Here is a 21,864-nt window from a genome sequence, read left to right as displayed (position 1 = left end):
ATATGGTATTTGTCTTTCTCTTTCTGACTTCACGTAGTATGATAATCTCCAGGTGCGTCCATGTTGCTGCAAATGGTGTTATTTCGTTCTTTTTTTTATGGCTGAGTAGTATTCCACTGTATATATGCACTACATCTTCTTTATCCATTCATCTGTCAATGGACATTTAGGTAACTTATTTTATATTATAGATCTGTTTCCCTACTGTGTATTTATTATATGCTTATGATGTGAAACGAAGCATTTTAATCATTAATTTCATGATTGACAGCAATAGCAATTGACAGATACTCCAAATGCTTCTAATTTAGCTACACACTTTTAAAAAATGGTTAAGAAGTAAAAAAAAAACAAAAGCAAAACACTTTAAATACCATCCATCTTAGCCTTTAAATGGCATCTAAACCTTAGAAGTGAAATATTATAGCCAGTATTTATAAAAGTAATTGTAAAAGAAGGACTACTGCAAACACAGTGTAATATAACCACATAGCCATGGATATATGATAAATCTAAATAGCAACTTAACATCAGAAGTATCATAGTTGCAAAAGTTCTGAGATATTGAAATGAAGGTATAGTAGGCCAACTGCTAAGATGGCCACAGTGGTCCCCTCTCCTGGTATTCACCATTTATGACCAAGATGGCAGGCTGAGCGAGGCTATCACAACCGCCCATCTCGGTCATGGACCACTTTTCCAGGACTGAGGTGATCACTCCCATGGAGCTGGCAGGGCTGGTGATTTTAACTCTAACAAGCAGAATATGGCCAAGGTGATGGGTTATCACTTCCCTGATTAGACTACAAAGATGGCGACTTCCACGGTGTCAGCAATCTCTCTCTCTTGTTGGCTTTGATGAAGCAAGCTGCCACAGCAAGGGGTCCACATGGCCGGGAACTGAGGGCAGCCTTGGGCCAACAGCCCAGGAAGAACTCAACCCTGAAAACCACCACATGAGTGTGAGCTCAGAAGTGGATGCTAACCCTAGCAGATGCCTGTGGCCCTGGCTGACACGGCGATTACAGCCTTTGAGAGGCCCGGAGCAGAGGACCCAGCGATAAGCCACGCCTGGACTCCTGATCCAGAGACTATGACATAACAAATTGTATCATTTTAAGCCATTAAGTTTGGGGGTAATTTGTTACACACCAAGTGATAGCTAAGACAGAAGGGTCACTGCTGTGCATTCTTAGTATGTTGGTGAACCCGGACTTAACATCAGTTAGTACTGCTTAATGGAATTGACATACAAATTGTTATACCGTGAATCATTTGCAGTTAAGACGACATTCTTCAGACTCTGCCAAAACAAGCCTTCCGCCTTGGGGTTGTCAGGCCACTGGAGGATGGAGCTCTTGCAGATCCTCTGCCGCAGCCTCAAATACTGCGAATGCTGCAACACTGGCTCCAGCAGAATAAAGACAATCACATCCATATTCTCATCGATTAGCCTCTGCAAGGCCAAGTAGAAAGCTGTTTTAAAGTTCCAGTTTTTGGCATACTTTTTGGTTAGAACAAATATTGTTTTCCTGCTTTGGTTGATGCTCTGCATGAGGTTGTCGATGATGGCGAGTCCCGGGTCCCAATCCCTTTCCTCTAAACAGAGGAGCACATTTTTGTCCTCACTCTCTTCCAGGTGGAAGCGCAGCTCATTGATCACCCAGTCCGTGACAGAGGCATCTTTGGTGTCATAAGAGACGTAAGCATCGTAGAAAGTCTGGGATGTGGAAAGAGACCTGTAGCCTTTTACCTTAGCTAAGCACACATGATAGAGAAACCAAGCATCCCAGTAAAACCAATGATGAGCCAGGGCAGCCAGCATAACTGAGATGGTGACAAAAAAGGTGAAGAAACAGAATATTGCCGCAACGGTATCTGAAACACAAGTTGTGAGCTCTAGACTCACAATACTCTTGCCTTGTTGATCCCCAGGACTGGCGCAGATGACATCTGTCAATCTGGGAATTGTGACGTTCAGATTCCCATCCATCCATTCTCGAAAATCTCCGATGTCACAGGTACAGTCAAAAGGGTTTCTACCTAGTTCCAAAATGGCTAACTTGGTGGCGGTCTTAGTTTCAAACGTGGATTTGTTGATCATCTTGAGCTGGTTGGCACTTAAATCGAGGTGTGTCAGACTGCTGGCTTCGGAAAGAAAGCCGGACGGCAGGTGGGAAATCCTGTTTTGACCCAGGAGCAGTGTCTCAAGAGAAGATGTGAATTTCGATAGGCTGTCAGTTACAAAGAACAGCTCGTTCCCACTTAAGTCAAGCAAGCAGAGATGAGGAAACTGCTGTAGTAAGGACCAGTTAAAGAAATTTAACCTATTATCATTTATATATAGTTCGGTGAGACTCCGGGGCAAGTTAAGGAAGGCTTCATCAGGGATACGCTGAAGGTTATTAGAGGCTAAATGAAGCCGTGTCAGATTGCTGAGATATTTAAAAATTTGCCAGTACCTGACATCTTGAGCATTCCACAAAAGGTCAAGGCGGTTTCCACTGAAAACTAATTCTTCCAGGGACATGCTTTTCAGGTATGGTTCTGTTAAAGTAAAAATACTATTGTAGCTCAAGTTTAAAACTTTCAGCTGAGTTAAATTTTGAATAAAGCCTAGACGGTGTGTTACCCCTGCTATTCGGAAGTAGTGCGCATTGTAGCTCAGATCTAGAACTTCTAACAATGGCAATTCGCTGAAAGCAGCATCATCATCAAAGTCTAGTCTGTTGTTTGTCAAGTCCAAATACTTGATACCACGCAAAAGTGAAAACTCAGTTCCATTTAACGCTTGACCGAGGCCATTTGAAGACAGATTTAAACAGGAAATGTTCCTAAAACCTTCAAATTGCTTTATCCCAATAAAGAAAATACTGTTCAAGCTTAAATCTAAGGCTTTGCCGTAATTGGAACATTGTGGCTTTATCAAAGGATTGGTGTCATGATAAAAATTCGAATGTGGGTCAAACTCAGTATCTGCTGACCGTGGCTTAAGGATATGCCTTTGGAAAGAGGGGCCATTTGCATTTTGTTGCTTGGTATCACTGACCAAGGGTGAAATTCTGTTTTCGGACAAGTAAATGATTTTCAGGTTGGAGAACGACTGGAAAACGGTAAAATCAATTTGCTTAATAAAATTAACGCCCAAGTTGATAGCCATTAAATTTGAGAGGTTCCTCAGGGGCTGGAAATCTTCGTTTCTAAGTTCCTGGAACACATAACCTCTTAAATGCAATATCTGGAGAGATGTAAGCTTCGAAAATTTTTGAGAAATATTAATGTACTGTGGGTATTTTTTCAGCTCATAGTTGTAAGATAAGTCAAGTATTTCTAAGGAGGGCAGTTTTGCCAAAAATTCCCCAGAGGCTATTTCGTCCATTAAATAGTTGAACTCGAGATGCAGCACCCTCAGATGACGCATGTTGTCAAACCAGGTCGCAGGAACCTTCCGGAGCGAAGTGCTAGAGAGGTTTAGGTAGCGAAGTTGGGTCAGGGTTTGAAAAGCAAGAGGATGTATCTGAATTGAAGCACCTCCTTTGCAAGGTATGCAGGGAAATGGCGCGTTAAAACATCTCGGGCAGTTCCCACTTAAATCTAGTACTTTTAAATTTCTCAGTCCCTTGAAGTCTTCTTGACTGATGTTTTTGATCTTGGTGTTGCTAAGATAGAGCTCTGTTAGGGAGCTTGGCAGTCTGGGTGGCACGTGGAAAAGGGGATTAAAAGATAATGACAGCACCTTCAACTTGGTAAGGTTTTCAAAGGTTCCATCTTCTATGGCAAAGGTTTCATTACAAGCAAAGTAACAGTTCCAGCCCAAATAGAGACTTTCCAGATTCCTAAGTCCAGAAGTGTTCTTTTTCGTTAACACAGTTATTCTATTTTGAATTAGACTAAGTTCTTTCAAAGATTTTGGCAAACCAGCCGGCATTTCTTGTAACTGGTTGTCTTCAAGCAGTAACTCCCTTAGGTTTTTTAGGTTGAGAAATGCCCCGTCTGTAATAGTCATACCGTTCTTTACAGCAGGATTTTCATTCTGGGGCCACAGCTTGATGTTATGGTTTAGATCGATCTTAGTCAGATTTTGCAGCCCTTGAAATGATTCATTTGTTATGCGTCTGATGAAATTACCAGATAGGTCTAGTTCTGTCACACTTTTGTCCACTGTCTGGGGTACCTCGTGTAATTGACGATTGTTACATTCTGCAATAACGGAGCCATTTCGTTTTGTCTCATCGCAAGGATAGCTTCTAGAATAATTTGCTTCAGCGAAGAACTCACAGGAATCAGAGATTAGCAGGAAAAGGCAGGTCAGAAGCAAAAAGTGAAGAGTCATGTTTTCCTAAAGAAAATCAAAGTGGAGTCACAATATGAGAGGGGCAATATTTGCCGGGCATTTCATGATGAAATTCACAGTTCTTCAACCATACTTGGCCTGAGTTTTGAAGTGGGAGTTCTCTTAACTGTTAAATACACTGCATTAAATTAGGTTCCAAACGATTTTAGTTTTTGACCGTGTTCAGCTTCATGGTGCTCAAAGAAGCGAAAGATGAAGCTATCTGAGATGTGATGACAAGAAAACCTGAAAAGCTTTTGCAGAAGCACTCATCAAGATGCCTCACCACCATAACGGGCCTGATGCTGGACCCTGGCTATGGTTCACGCCAGATCTATAGCACAGCAAGCTATACATCAGTCGCTTCGACCTATTAGCATAACTCGATGAAACTTTGGCTAGTCCCAAGGAGAGTCCAGATCCGGAGATGACTCTTACCTTTTACCTACACAGCATATATTTTATTGGTATTTCCCACAATTTTTCTATACCTCTATGATGGTATGTATCAAATTCTCTTATGTCCTAGCATGAAAGTGGACATTTTCTGTCGATAATAATAGCAAACAAAGTGTCACGTTTTACGCCAAACATAAACATTTTCTCACCCATGTTTATGTTCCCAGCAACAAACGAGATAGGTTCTATTATTATCCATATTTTGTAAGTGAAGAAACAAACTGAGAGACTTAACTAACTTTCAGAAGGATAACACACTGTAGAGGGGAGACGAGTCCATCTGATTCCAACATGGCATCTTTAATCACTAACCGTCATGCTACACAATCTGATTTTGAAATCTTCATGCCAGAACACTTCCTCAAATGTAGACAGCACTCAAAAAATGTTTTCTAAGGAGGCTACTATTTATACGTCCCTTATCATACAAACATTGGCATGAATAGCCATTCTTCTGCTTTTGTAAACTTCTGTGGGGAAGACATGACGTTTTATATTTGTATGCATCCTTTGTAACATTTAGTAGAGTGCCTCACTTTCTGCGACTCTTTCAGGGGCTGAATATATTATTTTGGTAATTATACGAAGCAATGGACAGATTAATGTGATTGGTATGATCAAGGGTTAGAGTCAAAAAAACTCTCAAAATCTTATTTCGCCGGGTGTGGAGACCAATCTTTACTAAACTATTTTTCACTAAAGCCCAACTCACGTCCTTATTGTGAGTTAAACCAAGTACGTGCTTTCTTTTTAAATTCTCCTGGAATTTAGGCTTAGTGAACTAACATTCACTGCCACACCCTTCCTATATTAGAAAAGATTTTTACATGGATGTTGAGTATTCTGAGGATCAATAATTACTGCCATTTGTAACAGCTAAGGAAAAGCCAGCTCCTTATGAGATGAAAACTAAAGTGGAACAGAACTTCCAGACATTTTCAATCTCTCGTAGTTATTTCCAACTACAGCACCATCAAGGTGCCGCTGCTTAATGTTTAACTTTTCCTAAAAGAAAGCCCTGCTTTACCTGGTGTGGTAGGCGGAATTTTAAGATGATTCCTATGACTTTTGCCCCTTGGTATTACTCCTGTAATTATGTTACATTATGTGACAAAAAGGAGATTATCTAGATGGCCCTAATCTAATCATATACGCCTTTAAAAGCAGAGAGTTTTTTCTGGCTAGTAGCAGAAGGAACAGTCAGAGAGATGGGAAGCAGGAGAAGAATTGGACACATAACTGCAGACTTAAAGATGGAGGGGGTGGGCCCCTGACAAGGAATGCAGGCAGCGTGTAGAAGCTGACAGTGGCTCCCTGTTGACAGTTAGCAAGGCAATGGGGGCCCTGATCTTACAACCACAAAGAACTAAAGCTGACTGACAGCTCAAATGAATTTGGAAATGGATCCTCAGCCAGAGCCTTGAGATAAGAGTCCAGCTGGCCAACACCTTGATTTTAGCCTTATGAGACCTAAAGCAGAGAACCCAGGCAAGCCCACCCCAACTCTAACCCACAGAAATTTAAGCTAATAAATGTGTATTGTTTGAAGTGTTTCAGTTTGGGGGTTATTTGTTACACAGCAATAGAAGACTAATACATCTAGGTGGACTTCCCTGGTGGTGCAGTGGTTAAGAATCCGCCTGCTGATGCAGGGGACGTGGCTTCAATCCCTGGTCCGGGAAGATCCCACATGCCGCGGAGCAACTGAGCCTGTGTGCCGCAACTACTGAGCCTGTGCTCTAGAGCACCAGAGCACCCGTGCTCTGCAACAAGAGAAGCCACCGCAACGAGAAGTCCGCGCACCACAACAAAAAGTAGCCCCCGCTCACTGCAACTAGAGACAGCCTGCACGCAGCAACGAAGGCCCAACACAGCCAAAAATAAATTAATTAATTAAAAAAAAACACTTAAAAAAAAAAAGAAAACTAATACATCTAGAAAATGTGTGTTAAAAGATGATTCACAGCTTGAAAATATGCAGCTTTTGCAGATGCCACTCCAGGTCTCAAAGTTCTACATCTCCACTGGGAGACACAGGTGTGCCAAGGAGGTAACGAAGCTCGGGGATGCGAGGAACTTTGGCAAGTAACCCAGGCAATATTATGTTTGGTCAGCACCTAAGCAGATCTGAGCCTATGTGATTTCCAAGTGTGAACATTTTGGAAGTTACTTCCTGACTCTTCCTTGTCCTCTCCTAGCTAGTGGGTGGCCTTGGGGGGGTCTATCTGATGACACGCACAGCTTATTAGTTAGCTCTACAGTCTAGTGGGTTAAACAGACGTGAGTGAAACACAACATTACGAGATTTCAACGGTGACACAAAGAAGTAAGTGACACTAGAAGAGCCTAAAAAGAGGAGGATTTGACCTCTTCATGGAGGCTGGGAAAGGTTTCCCTGAGGAAGTGGAACTTGAACTGTGATTTTAAGGTTGATTTGGCATGTATAAAACAGAAAGAGGTCAAAAGAATGTCCCAGCGTATGCAAAGGCCCTGCGTGTATTCCTTTGATTTTCCCATGCTGTGCCTTCAGAGGAGCCCTGGACAGGAATCAAGAGGGGCGTGGTGTGGGCCTGAGACAAAGCACACTAGGTTTCAAGTCCTCAAAGTCAACTGAAACCTGCAGAGAACTGCTTGCAACAGTAGGACTCAGAATAAGAAGCGGGGCTAAGAGGATTGGAATGGCACGTGAGAGATGACAAATAGAGATGTTGCAGAGGTCCTCAGTATCTCTATGTCACTACAGTCAATGGACATTTTTCAGTCCTCGTCTGAACGAGCACGTGAATGTAAGGGACTGAAAGAAAGTCAGGGATGTTAAGAAAAGATGAGAGTGGATTTTGATCTTGATCTGAGGAGCAGTGCAAGCCTTTGAAGGTGGTACCATGCTCATTATTCTACAGTCATCACTGGCAAGAGGGCACAGACCTTCAGGAGCAAGGTGATGGTAGTGTGAACCAAGTTGGTGGTGATGGAGATAAAGAGAAATGGATTCAAGAGATACTTAGGAAGTAACACTGAGAGACATGGCAACAGATTATAATGGAGAGGCTGGATTATGAGGGAGAGGGAAGAATTCATGGTGACTTCCAGGTTTCTGGTCTGTGCAACTAGATGAATGAGAGAGGGAGTGCCATTCACTGAGGGGAAAAGATCATTTGGAGTTGGGGAAGCGGGGAGTGAATAGTATTAATTAAATTTGACATGCTGAACTTGAGCTGAGTTTGTGATCTTCCAGTGGAGACATCCAGTAGGCAGTTACATATGTGCATCTCAGACTCAGAGGAGAGTTCTGGTACAGGGATGAATTTGGGAGTCATGACAAGTACAGCCGTGAGTGTGAATGAGATCATCCAGGGCAGTGGAAGCCATAAAGGATCTTCCACATTTCAGTTCTACAACAATTTTAGCACCTGTTTTTCTAGTACTTTTATGATTTCATTTTCTTCTATTGAAATATCTTATCCCACTGAAATTGTTTTGGCATAAAATGTGAGGTGGGGACCCACGTTATTTTTTTCTAAATGGAGACCTGGTTGCCCCACCATCATTTATTGAATAATCTTTTGCTCACCTATCTGATTGCTTCCTTTATCATATGCTAACTTTCCTATGTATTTCGATCTATTTCTAGACTCTTATTCAATTTCTCCAATCTCTTCATCATTCACATGCTGGTACCACATGTCTTAATAATTACAGTTTTTAGGTATGCTGGCATCTGATAGGGCAAGTCCTGTTCATCATTCTTCTTTTGTGAATGGATCACTCCTATCTTACCTTCTAACAGGTTCTCACGGGTGTACACTAAAACTGTAGATTTCTATATATTAATTTTATACCAAATCGCTATATTAAATTCTCTGATTATTTGCAATAGTTGCCTCTCCATGTGATTTTCTTGGCTAAGCAATTAAACCGTCTACAAATAATGATGATCTTATCACCCTTTATGCAATCTAATTTATTTTTATTGTCTAATTGCATTGCCTAGTTACTCCAGAATCATGAAAAAATAATAGAGCAGAGGTCAAAAAAAAAAAAAAAAAAGCAAAGACTGACCAGTTAAACCACACACAGATGTAAATTCTGCCTCACAAAAAGCACAGTAAGCAATGCCAAAAGTGAAATAAAGTAGGAGAAAGTATTTGCAGTTCATGTCACAGATAAGGGGGTGATATATTTGATATGTAAAGACTTTTTAAGCATACCTGAAAAGACAAATTATTCAATAAAAAATGAACAAAAACATATTAACAGACAGTTCACAGAAAGGAAACACAAATGGCTCTTAAACAAAGGAAAATATACTCAACTTCACTCAAAAAATTACACTGAGATACCATTTTTCACTGATTCTACTGTGTAGGTGAGGCCACCTCTAAGATGGAGAGAAATCTGTAATATCTATCAAAATTGGAGAGATATACTTAGACTCAGCAATTTCAATTCTAGAAGCAGATTGTAAGAGAGACCCTCACATGTACAAATGCCTATATACAGGGATGTTCCATGCAGGGCCCTTAGCAATAGCAAAAGACTGGAAATAATCTAAATGCCTATGAGTAGTGGTCTTGTTAAATAAACCAGGATGTTATATTCATACAATGGAATACTATGCAGCAATTAAAAAGGAAAAGGTAGCTCTATATTCACTTATTCATTCATTCAAAAATATTTATTAAGCATGTACTTTATTTGGGGGACAGTTTTCAAGCTGGGAATATAGCAATGAACAAAACAGATGAAATTACCTGCCCCTCTGGAGGTTACATTACAAGATGTTAGATGGTGGAAAGTACTAGGGAGCAAAATAAGGATGGGAAAGGGGATGGTCATGTAGACTGTCCCTCAGTTGGGATATGTCTGACGTCTTTGTCATGATTAGACTGGGGTAATGGGTTTGGGGGAGAACAACCTGAGAGGTCAAGTGCCACTCGAGTCACAGCTCACCTAGGGCACATACACAACTTTCACTGTTGGTGTGGACCCTGATCACCTGGCTGAGGCAGTGCTTGTCAGCTTCCTATTATACTTTTTAATTATAGCTTAATAAAAATTTTTTAAAATTCATTTTTAAAAAGTCCCCTGGGGAACAGATGGCCAGGTGGTTGCAGACTCTTCTCTTAGCGTGGTAAACAGAGTGCTGTTGGTAGGCAAGACACTTTTATGTGGTTACTTGGGGGGGGTCCAGAGGACAGGGCGGTGCTGTGCAGCCTTCCTAGCCTCAAGTTAAGGCCTCAACATCTAATTCCAAACACGACTCTCACACAACACTGAGCAATTGAGGAGAAAAGCCTCTAGAAGGCGCCAGAGACCAGAAGAAGAGCCTTTTGACACTTCAGGATGAATATGGCCTCCCAGAGAATCTGAGGCAACTTAAAACAAAGCTTGGAACATGGAAATGAGCAGAACATTGCAGAAAGGATTTCTGAGTGAAGAGCTTGAGGTTCCTAACTCCACCCTCCCGAAAATGTGTCCTGAGGTAAGAACAGGAGTTGACAAGTTCCAAATAACTTCAGTTTGAAGAGAAGTACATGGACAGGAAGAGTGGGAGGCGGGGAGCAGGCAGTTAGCAAAGATGTTGAAGAGAAAACCCTGATCGTTCAAGCCTCTCCATCCACCTCAGGGCCTCACAGATGCAAAACGGACTGCAAGGGCTCATCAACATTCAACGGGCTCTGAGGTGAGAGAGCAGAGCCCAAAGCCCTGGGCAGCAAGAGTCACACCTTTCCAGCCAAGTTCCTCCTCTTGGCCACACCCATGCCTCTGGCTTCCAAAAGTCTTGGCTCCAAAGGACATCAAAGGGAACCAGGTCCCAGAGAACCAAGAAGGATACTGGAGAGAATTTATCCCCATTAAGGTGTAACCAATGAATAAAAACCATCCAGCCTGGCAGAAGAAAAATGGCAACTCAGCAAATAAAATAGAGAAATGGCAACTCTGTAAATAAAGGGAAAAGGGGCAATGATGCAAATAAGGTAGAAAGTAAAACTATGCAAATAAAACAGAGAGAGACAGAGAGAGAGGAAGAGAGGAAGGAAGGAAGAAAGAAAAGAGATTTCTGTTGTTTGAGGCTGACAGCTGAAGGCGCCCATTAAAGTGAGAGCAAAGGGCTAGGAGCCTACAAGGAGAGAAAGGGCATGAGAGGAGACCACAGCAGACAAGGAATGTGTATGAAGTTGAGGAAGATGGAAAGCAGGTGGATGAGTGGTAAGTGGCACAGCAGAGCAGAGAAGGCTAAAGCCAACCAGAGCGAGGTCAATTCACAGCATACAAGCCCGGAAAGGCTCCGGGGCTGGCGGGCAACAGTCAGGGTGGCGGTATGCCTGGCAGGGCTGCACAGGGGACGGGTTGAAAGTCTGCATGAGAAGTTAGACCCCTCCTGATTCCCTCCCTGAGACTTACTACCTCGAAAGGTTGAATCTAGAGCCTTCGGTTCAGGAATTCAGGCACAAGTGAAGGCAGGGGCAAACTGTCAAAAAGCAAACAGGAGGGTTAAAGCACAGTGTGTATCTGGAGCGCAGAATCCCATCCTCTTCCCTCCTCTGGCTCTGGGGCCTCTGACATCCACCTGGTTTACAGACGCCCCACTCCAGCACCCCAGGCAGGAGATTGGAGCATCTCATCGGGAAGATGGACAGGCACAGCAGCAGGGCCACGAGTGCAAAATTTAAGGGGACCCCCAAAAATGTAGTCATCAAGATGAATATAGTTTTAAAAAAGTAAAGTCCCTGATGGACTATGTATCAGTATTAAATAACGACAGAATCGGACCCTGCACTTGCAAAGCAGTGTTTCACCTGCCTCACCCCATCCCGGCTCTGGTTCCAAGAAAACTTGATTTACCGAAATAGGCAACCAGCCTGAGGACCAGAGTTTGCCTATTTGATTTTTAAAATACAGCATTAAGATATTATGTATGTTGATTGCTGAGCTTTTGGGGACCCTATCTCCCTGAAATTCTCCACCAAACCAAGTGCTTCATTCTCCTCACCCTAGCCCTGGCCCTGCACCACAACAAAGATCCCCAATCACACTGGCACACCCTAACCAGAAGCTGGCTCCCATCCTAGGCTGGGACCTATCCTTGGGAAGGCCAGCCCTTGCAGCTGAAGCTTCTCATTAGCTGTTTGGTGTCTCACTCCTGAGTATGAAATAACCGTCAGCGCCAGTCACCTGGAATTCACCCAGCATCAAAGAAAGATGGACACAAGCAAAAAGAAAAGACAAATCACAGACACAGCAATTGATAGAATCAGGTCTTCTGGCACCTAGGACAGTGGTTGATGCTTTATTTTCTTAATGCAGATCCTGTCTTGTACAGATGCTCAATCCTCCCTCTGCAATTCTGAAATCCTTAAAAATCTGAGCACCAGGGCTTCCCTGGTGGCGCAGTGGTTGAGAGTCCGCCTGCCGATGCAGGGGACACGGGTTCGTGCCCCGGTCCGGGAGGATCCCACATGCCGCGGAGCGGCTAGGCCCGTGAGCCATGGCCGCTGAGCCTGCGCGTCCGGAGCCTGTGCTCCGCAACGGAAGAGGCCACAACATTGAGAGGCCCGCGTAACGCAAAAAAAAAAAAAAAAAAAAAAATCTGAGCACCAGAAGATTTTCGGGCTTTATCGTAACTTATTTGGCAGCAAAACCTGATCCAAACTGACCTAAGGCTAGTATGATCTTTATTTATCCACTTAGCAGGAGCCCTCTGGTTTCACGGCAGAAATCGCCATTGTGCGTAAGCATCAGGGCTGCTGCTGGCCCATCGGAAGTATTCTGTAATAAATCCTGTATGTACCGTCTTCTCTTGCTAAAATACAAACTCTGAGCTTTGACACAATTCTGGCCTACAGGTTTCAGGTAAGGGACCGTGAGTTGATATTTAAACCTCCTTCACTGGAAACACATTAGCGATTCCTGAATTGTCCTTGGCATATATTAAATCACAAAAGAGAACGTGGTTGTCAATGGGACCAAGTTATGACTTTCATGGGCCTGAGACACTTTGGCCCTCATGTGCCCCTTCCTCCATAAAAAAAAAAAATAGTAAAAATTATATTTTATGACCACGTTGGTATAAAGACAAATATAATCCAGGCTGGAATATATTCATTTGCTGTGAGATTGGCCCTGGTTGTCAATGATGGCATCTTGGGGCTCAGATCAGGTCCCCAGAAACTAGACAAGTAGGAGACACTTACTGAAAAGCAAGGTAAATATTAGATTGGGAGAGGCTGAAGGGAAGGCCGAGGGTTGAGTGTAAGTGGCAGGAAAGAGGACCAGAAAAGGAGAGTGTTGCAGGTTGAATTATGTCCCCCCAAAATGACATGTTGACGTTTTAGCCTCTACACGTGAACGTGATCTTATTTGGAAATAGGGTGTTTGCAGATGGAATCAAGTTAAGATGAGGTCGTACCAGACTAGGATGGGCCCTAATTCAATGACTGATGTCCTTATAAGAAGAGGGAAGTGTGGACACAGACACACTTCGGAAAGAAGACCATGGGAAGATAGAGGCAGAGATTGGAAGGATGCAGTTACAAGCCAAGTAACGTCAAGGCCTGCCGGCCACCCCCAGAAGCTGGGAGAAAGGCATGGCCCAGATTTTCCCTCTCAGCCTCCAAGAAGGAACCCACCTTGTTGACAACACCTGGATTTCAGACTTCCGGCCTCCAGAATTGGGAGAGGATAAATTTCTGTTGTTTTGAGTCACCAGATTGGTGGTACTCTGCAACAGCAGCCCCAGGAAACAGATGGGAAAAGCAGAGAGCAGGGGAGTAAGTGCTGACCGGTGGAACCCACTGCTGAGACAAGTTCAAGCTGCCAGAAAAAGCCCTTTGGTCAGGCCAGTGAGCTCAGTGCACAGCACACCCTGCTAAGGATGACTGGGTCTACACGGTCTCAATCTTTCGCTGGTGCTGCCTTGGAACACACAGAAAAAAAAAAATCAAGACCCATTTCTTTAAAGAAAGCATATGGGGGTGCCCTGTTGGCGCAGTGGTTGAGAATCTGCCCGCTAAGGCAGGGGACACGGGTTCGAGCCCTGGTCTGGGAAGATCCCACATGCCGCAGAGCAACTAGGCCCGTGAGCCACAACTACTGAGCCTGCGCGTCTGGAGCCTGTGCTCTACAACAAGAGAGGCCGCGACAGTGAGAGGCCTGTGCACCGCGATGAAGAGTGGCCCCTGCTCGCCGCAACTAGAGAAAGCCCTTGCACAGAAACGAAGACCCAACACAGCCAAAAATTAATTAATTAAAGTACCCTTAATTTAAAAAAAAAGAAACCATATGAATCACACGCAAAAATGAAATTTGCGGGCTTCCCTGGTGGCGCAGTGGTTGAGAGTCTGCCTGCTGATGCAGGGGACACGGGTTCGTGCACTGGTCTGGGAAGATCCCACATGCCGTGGAGCGGCTGGGCCCGTGAGCCATGGCCGCTGAGCCTGCGCGTCCGGAGCCTGTGCTCCGCAACGGGAGAGGCCACAACAGTGAGAGGCCCGCATACCACCGAAAAAAAAAAAAAGAAATTTGCTTCACTTCCTGCACCCTGCCGAATATATAGCATTGCATGCTACTGAGGAAGTAATTTCACAACTGTTTTTCTGGTTTCCACGGCAAATCAGATCTTTGGTTGGGTCCATGGTATACGATAAGCCCAACCTCTCCTTCGGGCTCTGAGGGAACCAAATGGCACAACGAAAATAACCTATCTCAGTCCCCACCCACATCTTCCTTTTCACCTTGGGCCCCAGTGGACACCAAAAACATAACTGCGAAAGGCCAGTGCAGTTTCAGGAACAGCTCAATAAAGCCTGCCTTAGCTGAGTGCACCCTGGGAGTCAGAGTGAGCCCAGGAGCCACGCTCAGAGCCCAGCCCATGGGGCGAGAGCTGTAGGCAGGGCAGAGACCACAACTGCAGGGTGCAGAGGCAGCAAACCCCACCATGCAAGGCTAAACTAAACCCTGCGGGTTTTACCATAACACAATCTAGGGTGAAGGTGGTCTGTGAGGCATCTAAAGCTGCCTTCCTGGAACAGACAGCTTTTTATCTTTTCACACCCCTTTCCTAGCCTGCAAGCAGCGATGTTGCAAAGCTGCCCCCTCCCACCTCCCTCTTCGAAAGCTTCCTTTGCTAAGAGGTGATTTGCCTCACACCACCTCCCCAGTTGCACCCCTTCCTCAGAATAGAGCCTGCTGATGCCCCCCTGACATGAAAGGATCAAGGGTACCTATTGATTGTAAAATGTGATGAGTCCGTCCAACTGAATGACTTCGCTGTTTGAGCATGACGCAGGATTCCACCAGAACTAAATGTTTGCCAAACTGGGAATATTTCTAATTTTTCATGGGCTCTGATGTGCTTGCAGTTGATATACTGATATTATGTATATTGATATATTGATATTATTGATATTATGAAAGTAAATTAATAAAGAAATGGCTGGCCACACAGAATCTGTCACCTTACATGAAATTTACAGTTAATAATAGATACTTGACTTGATCCATTCCACGTTTGATGGATTCACTAACAGCTTTGGAAGACAAAAGAAACCACTACCACATTAAATGCACGTATCGATTTCATACACATAAAAATATGAAAAATTATGCTGTTTGAATTCCAGGAAATACGGTAGCGTGCGTTTGTTGAGTGCTTTATCATGAAGCAAACACTGGGAGCACAAGTCATGCATTTTCTTGTCTGAGCTTCATAAAAATCAGTGAGGTGGGTGCTATCATAAGCCCCCATTTTACAGACATGGAACCTGAGGCTCAGAGGCTCATCTACCCAAGGTCACTTAGATGGTAGGTGGCAGACCGGAAAATTGAGCCTAGAGGTACCCACGTAGTTAACAAATTGGTACCAAGTGGCTGGTTGGCAGTGATCTGGTTTCAATTTTTGGCAGAAACACCAAAGCCATACCTGGAACCTTCTGGAATTAAATGCTGGGGGTATTACCCACCTTGCCTTTCCACTGATCAGTCTAACAGAGAGCACTTCCAGGTGCTCTGTAATTCCACAGAGCAACTGGAAATCCACTGATTCTAGACATATTCACCAGCTAGTGGCTCTTCGTAACCACCTGAAGAGTCACCACAGCCTGTATTGCTAATGCCGATCGAGAACCATGGGTTATGCGTTTAAATGTACTGTGTCTGCATAGCCCTGAATAGTTCTAAATTGGGAATAATACTTTAAAAAAAAACAAATCCCTCAACTCCATTTAGTAACTCAGTTGAACTCAAATGGTACTTCACTGGAATGACATCCCCCTCAGTAGACCCCAGAGGTGATGCTGAGACACACAAATAATATCCAACTGAGTTTCCAAGCCTGACCCTGGGTCATGACGTCCTCCCCTGTGAGACATACCCTGATACTGTCAGTCTGGGTTTCCATGGGACTGCCTTCTCTCTCATCAACCCCCGTGCAGTTTGCAGGACTATTACATGGAAGAATGAGAAGCAGAATGAAAAATGGACTTGATCAAGTGCCCTCGCCCTGATCCACTGCCTCGGCTTTTCAGATAAGGCATACAAGGAACTTTGATTTTGCTTTCTGGAATCAAGCTAAGGGGCTAATGAATAAGCTTTGGGTCTTCCTGGAGGCCTTGTCAGCCGCTAAAAAAGTCTGTGCTCCTTAAGGAAAGGACCAAAAGAGCTGTTCAGATGCTGCCCGAAGACAGTGGCCCTCAACTTCAGCTGCCCATTGAGATACCTGGGAAGTTGAAAAGCTACGAATGCCCCAGCCCACTCCAGAGATGCTGATTCCATTAGTCTGTGGTTCAGCCTGGACAGCGGGATTTTTTAAAGCTCACTCTGTGATTCTAGTATACAGTCAAGGCTAAGAACCTCTCTCCCCGAGGCCAGGAGTCGGCTAGGTCCTTGCCTTCCACCCTCCATCAATGACGGGGCGGGGGGGGGGGCATTTTCCCAGTTTAGTTTTATTTTATCTTATTTCCACTTTCTTATAATACAATTATATTGGCTATCACAGCAGTTTACAAATATCAAGTCAAAATTGGATACGTTCAAATGCAATTCCATCTATGTCACTGGACCTGCTGGCCTAATTCCTTATGAGCCCTTGCAGTCATTTTGTAAAGCATCGATTTCAGGGTAGACTTAATTTACTTTCAAGGTCTATAATGTGCATTCACTGGATACAAAAAATGAACTTCAAGAACTTATATATACATTAAATACTGGTAAAAAAAAATAACTCCAAGAACTTCAATAAGCACTAAATGAGCGTGGAAAAAAAGATACTAAGGTAAATGTGGGATGGGAGTCTCTTGAAATCAGTCTTTGCAATGGCTCTTAAATCTCATTCAATTTTCTAGAAAACATACCATTTTTAAAAAATTGTAAAGATTGAAAAATTTTCAATCTGACAGTTCCTGACGCTAACAAAAGCTGACCACCTGCTATGTCCAAACACTATAGAATATGATTACGGAAATAGTAACCTCTTTACTTAAAAACTCTGAACAAGAAAAGTAGCAATTATGAATACACATTAAGCTCCTGGTAGTAGATGAAGTTTGGACTTTGCCCAGGCACTAGCAAGCGACCCGGAGTGAGCCAAGAGAGGCTGTCCTTTTCTGTGCAAAGAGCAAAGGACAAACACCTCCCCACCTGCTTTACCCCCAGCCCTTTCACTCTAGGTGAGAATACCATTTCTGGCAGGACCAGAAAGTCATACCCCAGTTCAATTCCTAACTTGGAATTTGCTTCTTTTCCTCTTGAAAATGATAAGACCACTGCATTTGATTTTTGAAATTTCCTGCACACTGGACCACTCTGTCTACATTTAGAGTTGCCCCAAGACTTCGCCTTTTTATATTGATTTGCCCATCCATCACTTTCTTCGGTCACACCATTTGCCACCAAACCCTATTTCGGGGTCAGAAATCCTCTATTTTCTTGGAAAGCTTTGTTAAAAGAATAGAACGAGCTTACCACTCTTCTGGGGTTGTCCTTCCTAACTGCTCATTCTAGAACCTGCAGTGCTGCGGAGGGGCACCCGCTGTGCTACGGGCGCACATGGACAAAGAAACTAACCAACTTCCTAAAACTGGCCGCTTTACCATCAGCAGAACCTTGCCTGTGGTTTGCAAAAGCTTATGTGGGAAGAAGAGAACTTGTGATTTCGTAACTGTTGCCAAATCATTTATTGACTATGCTGTAAAATTTCAAAACTGAAATGGGGGCGTGGAGGAAAAAGTCATTTATAAAATGATTTAAATATATAACCCGAGCCAGATCGATCCGGTGCATTTTTGTTAATTTGGGTTAATCTGTGTGTACGTGAGGGTGGGTGAGGGGTGGCTAAAAGGATCCTCAGCAAAATGTTAAGAGCAGTGAGCTCTGGGAAGCAGAACTGGGGGGAAATGAGGGAGAAATGGGGAAATTTTTCCTTTTCCTTAAAAAATTTTAGTGTCTTTTCTTCAACTTTGCCACAAATGTGTACTTGATTTAGGATTGCACAAACTCATTTTTTCTCATAGAATTCATGGATGTAGTTGAATGACATCTGCACCGCTTCGTCTTTGTTCCACACATTTCCGGGACAGCACATGGTGAGGTGGGCATGGGTCCCTCACCAAGCAGTGGCCACAGACTGTGCATCTCCCTCCTGGGTGTCCCTGAACCTCGGCCAGTACCCGGCACGTATTATAAGCTCAATAAATGTCCACTGAATGAGTGAGTGAATGGATGAGCAGAAGCATGAGGCAGGAAAATTTAATTTCCTGATTTGCTCTGATAAGTCAATTGGATTTTAAGCTCTCACAGAGAAGGCCCTGGAAGGTTTAGCCACAAGCAGGAGTCAGCAAACTCCAGCGTGTGGGCCAAATCTGCCCAGGGAGTAGAGAATGATTTTCACAGATGAACATTTGCCATCGATCTGATGAGACAGAACACTAACTGTAAACTCCAATGAGGCAAAAAGTTAGCATCCCCCCACCAAAGAATCCCATTCTTCTCATTATTAGACCTATAGTACAAAAAACTGCATTTGATGATTATATTTTAAATGTTATCAATGAAATAATTGTGTAATGTGCTTTTCTCTTATTCTATAAGGACCTACATAATGCCCTCAATTGGCCTCTTGGCCTGCAAAGCCTAAAATGTTTACTTTACAGAAAATATTTGCTGACCCCTGGCCAAAAGAATAGTCTAGAATGGGATATAATGTGCTTCATATTGCCGTCCTCTCCTTGAACTGGAGGAAACCACACTGGGGACACGGTGGTAGGGACTGACGTTTTCTCTTTCTCTCTCTCTATCTCTCTCTCTCTCTCTCTCTCTCACACACACACACACACACACACACACACACACACACACACACACACACTATTGTTATCATTTTTCCCTCAGGCCCTTGGTTTGCCTCTCTTGCATAACCTCTGTAAGACAATGTACGGGCTTTGAAAACCCTCTAACCACTGGTCCCTCAGGTGATTCAAGGCGTGACACATGGTGTGGGAAGGGATTCCTATGACGTCAGAGAACATGGCCCGTGGCTTCGTGGGCTCACCAAAAACCTGGGTAACAGTCACCTCAAAGACCTCATCTGGCCGCCACGCAGCCTCTTGCTTTCTCTTGAAACATTTGCTTGGAAATAAAGTTTAAGACAGTAAGTCAAAATGACCACCAATATTGGAGTAGTGGAAAGCGATCAGCATTTCTAGAAAAGCCAGACACACAGGGCCTGGCCTTCAGGCCACAGAATGTCGGCCGATCGTAGACCAGGCAGCTGGGATCACATAAAGCGTGGCGCACACTTGGGTTATACTTGCCAACAGTCCAGTGCCCATGCCAGGCAAACAAGAAAAACGAGCTACTTAATTAAAATCAAATGAGCCATCACAGGTTTTTCCACAAAGCCAGTAACCATAAAAGATGAAAATGAAAATGGAATTGACACCAGGTCAGGACAGTCACCGCAAACCAGAAGTTTAGCCCACGTGGAAAGCGGTCCGAGGATCCGGCCCTCTGCCCAAGCCCAGAAACTGGCTATCAGGGGCCCAGTCTGCTCTCCCGGCCCTGCCCTGTGAGGGCACAGGGCTCCGGGCAGCTCTTCCCTGGTTCTTCCCTTTGCCATCCACGCTGACTCAAATCTTTATTTCGAAATGGAGATGATCGGTCATCAAGTGCTTCCACCTAGCAAACCTACCAGAGAGCATGCACTTCCCAGATGCACAAACCACCCTCTGGGGTGCTTGAGCCTCTCTGAGCCTCAGTTTTCTCAGCTCTCAAATGGGGAGAAGAATAACAGTATCTTTCTCTTACGGTGGCTTTAAGGATTAAATCATGCTTGTGGAACCCTCAGAACAGTCCCTAACAGAGCGAACACTCAACTAGCAGAGCTAGGATTACTGTTACTAGTCTCATTGTCATGGACTTCACTCACCTCTAGGCTGTTTCCCGCAGTAGGCCGGGAGGGCCACTCAAGGCGCTGGCTGTGACCCTTTCCTCTGGCGTCAATGAGCACCACTGCACTCGTACGGCCGCAGATGGCTTCAACCCATCAAGGCTGCAGTGAAATCCCGTGTGTGGACATACCGTGAAACCCTGGACATGGCTCAAGACCTAGGACAACATCAGGGGCTGGGAATCAGTTTTGTCCAAAATAATCAACATGAAATACACAAAAAGGCTAAAGCGGAAGGGGTGTTGTAAAAGAAACATTTCTCAAGCAAAGGATTTGGATGAAGAAATACACAAAAGGATTCCTCTACACAAGGTCAGATCTGATATGAGCCTGTCCTGGTTTTAAACTGAGGTGTAGAGCTCCTGAGGGGACAGCAAGCTGCCTTTTCCGATCAGCGCAGACACAGGTGACATGGGCCGCAGGAAGCAGCTATCATCGGTCTCCTGGTTCTCCTGCTCCGGTTCGCTAAATCCTGAGCCCCGTAACCCACTTGCCCTGACTTACTCCTACCCCACTGCGCGCATCCCCACTGCAGAAGTTCTTGTCCATCTGTACTATCATTTCTCGTTTCAAACAAAAGCTTAAAGTGTTAGTCTATACAATGCCTCAGTACCCATTAGAAAATGGCAGCCTTCTGGATGCAAAAGTTTGCTGAACGCACTCTTCCTGTGGGCTGATGCAGCCTCAAATCAGGGCACAGAGCTACATAAGAGGAGGTAGGGCTGGATTCCAGGCTCACTTGGTCATATGGCCAACTACCCTTGAGCAGTGGACAACCTGTGCAACTGTACATGGTGGCCCAGCTAAACCAAACTGAAACTCATTTCATCATGATGAATGGGACCATATCCTTTCAATAGCACCCCTGACTACCCAGAAACAGGGACAAGGCAAGGTCCCTGCAGTCCTCTGCAAATTCCCTTCTTGAGTCAGTCACAGCTTGCAGACCAGTTATCTGAAAGCCTCGGTCTTTCCATCAGTTGAAACATCTTCCTGTGTTTCCTGACGTCAGTGTCCCCCAGATGATGGGCCAAGACATCAAAAAACCCAGAGCACTCTACAGGTGGAAGGGCCCCTTATTTCATGGATGAGGGAACCAAAGCCAAAGGTCAGGAGTGCAATGGTGCTGGAGAGGACTCTTGGAATTCTCACTGCTCCACTTCTGCTTTTGAGTTCTTTCAACTTCTCCCTTCGTGAACGCCCTAAGTGAAGAGCCCAGCAGTATCAAGTACTCCATCAATATTTTGAGAAGACGATGAGGGTGGGTTTTCTGGTCACATCAACCTTTTGTTCTTACTCCCCACCTCTTTTATTAAAATCTCATCATTATCATCAAGTTTCTCTTTCCAGTGACAGATTGTGTATACACCAACATTAATTCTTGCTGCTCCAGGTCTGCCAAAGCACATTTAGGTCTTGACAGATGTCCCTAGATCAAACGGAATGAGTGAAGCAGAAAAGCCCCCACTCGAGACACAAACATCCTCCTCCCTAATGAAAACTGAATAAAGTATGGTGTTTAATTGATAATAATGTATCAATATTGGTCTGTTGCGACAAATGTACCATAATCATATAAGATGCTAACGACAGGAGAAACTAGGCGTGGGGTACACAGAAACTCTGTGTA

General features: G+C 44.2%; 3 protein-coding genes across 21 annotated transcripts in view; all 3 read right to left on the bottom strand.

Moving 5' to 3' along the window:
• PRPS2 (phosphoribosyl pyrophosphate synthetase 2) overlaps nucleotides 1-21,864 on the bottom strand; it is a 137,698-nt gene that overhangs the window by 32,346 nt on the left and 83,488 nt on the right. For both annotated transcript variants that reach the window (XR_004348100.1, XR_004348101.1), the window contains exons 10-11: nucleotides 20,214-20,392; nucleotides 11,198-11,264 (exon numbers count right to left, since the gene is read on the bottom strand). The gene's annotated coding sequence lies outside the window, so the exon portion shown is untranslated. The remainder of the gene's footprint in view (nucleotides 1-11,197; nucleotides 11,265-20,213; nucleotides 20,393-21,864) is intronic.
• The window catches only part of TLR7 (toll like receptor 7), a 102,092-nt gene that overhangs the window by 32,346 nt on the left and 47,882 nt on the right, over nucleotides 1-21,864 (bottom strand). For 10 of the 11 annotated variants that reach the window (XM_032620177.1, XM_032620179.1, XM_032620178.1 and 7 more), the window contains 2 exons: nucleotides 20,214-20,392; nucleotides 11,198-11,264 (listed from right to left, as the gene is read on the bottom strand). The gene's annotated coding sequence lies outside the window, so the exon portion shown is untranslated. The remainder of the gene's footprint in view (nucleotides 1-11,197; nucleotides 11,265-20,213; nucleotides 20,393-21,864) is intronic. The other variant, XM_032620176.1, reaches the window with a different exon arrangement.
• TLR8 (toll like receptor 8) lies at nucleotides 221-20,350 on the bottom strand. Of its 8 annotated transcripts, none has more exons than XM_032620183.1 (3): nucleotides 20,214-20,282; nucleotides 11,198-11,264; nucleotides 221-4,339 (listed from the first exon to the last, which is right to left on the bottom strand). In XM_032620183.1, the coding sequence occupies exon 3, from the start codon at nucleotides 4,331-4,333 to the stop codon at nucleotides 1,226-1,228; it is 3,108 nt and encodes a 1,035-aa protein (XP_032476074.1). In that variant the 5' UTR covers nucleotides 4,334-4,339; nucleotides 11,198-11,264; nucleotides 20,214-20,282; the 3' UTR covers nucleotides 221-1,225. The 8 variants fall into 8 exon arrangements, with proteins under 8 accessions (XP_032476074.1, XP_032476073.1, XP_032476072.1 ...); XM_032620182.1 differs by having other exon boundaries at nucleotides 11,201-11,264; nucleotides 20,214-20,280; XM_032620181.1 differs by lacking the exon at nucleotides 20,214-20,282 and adding an exon at nucleotides 17,753-17,878.

Source organism: Phocoena sinus, chromosome X, assembly GCF_008692025.1.
Source record: "Phocoena sinus isolate mPhoSin1 chromosome X, mPhoSin1.pri, whole genome shotgun sequence".
Lineage (NCBI taxonomy): Eukaryota > Metazoa > Chordata > Mammalia > Artiodactyla > Phocoenidae > Phocoena > Phocoena sinus.
This window is presented reverse-complemented; position numbering and strand designations above follow the sequence as displayed.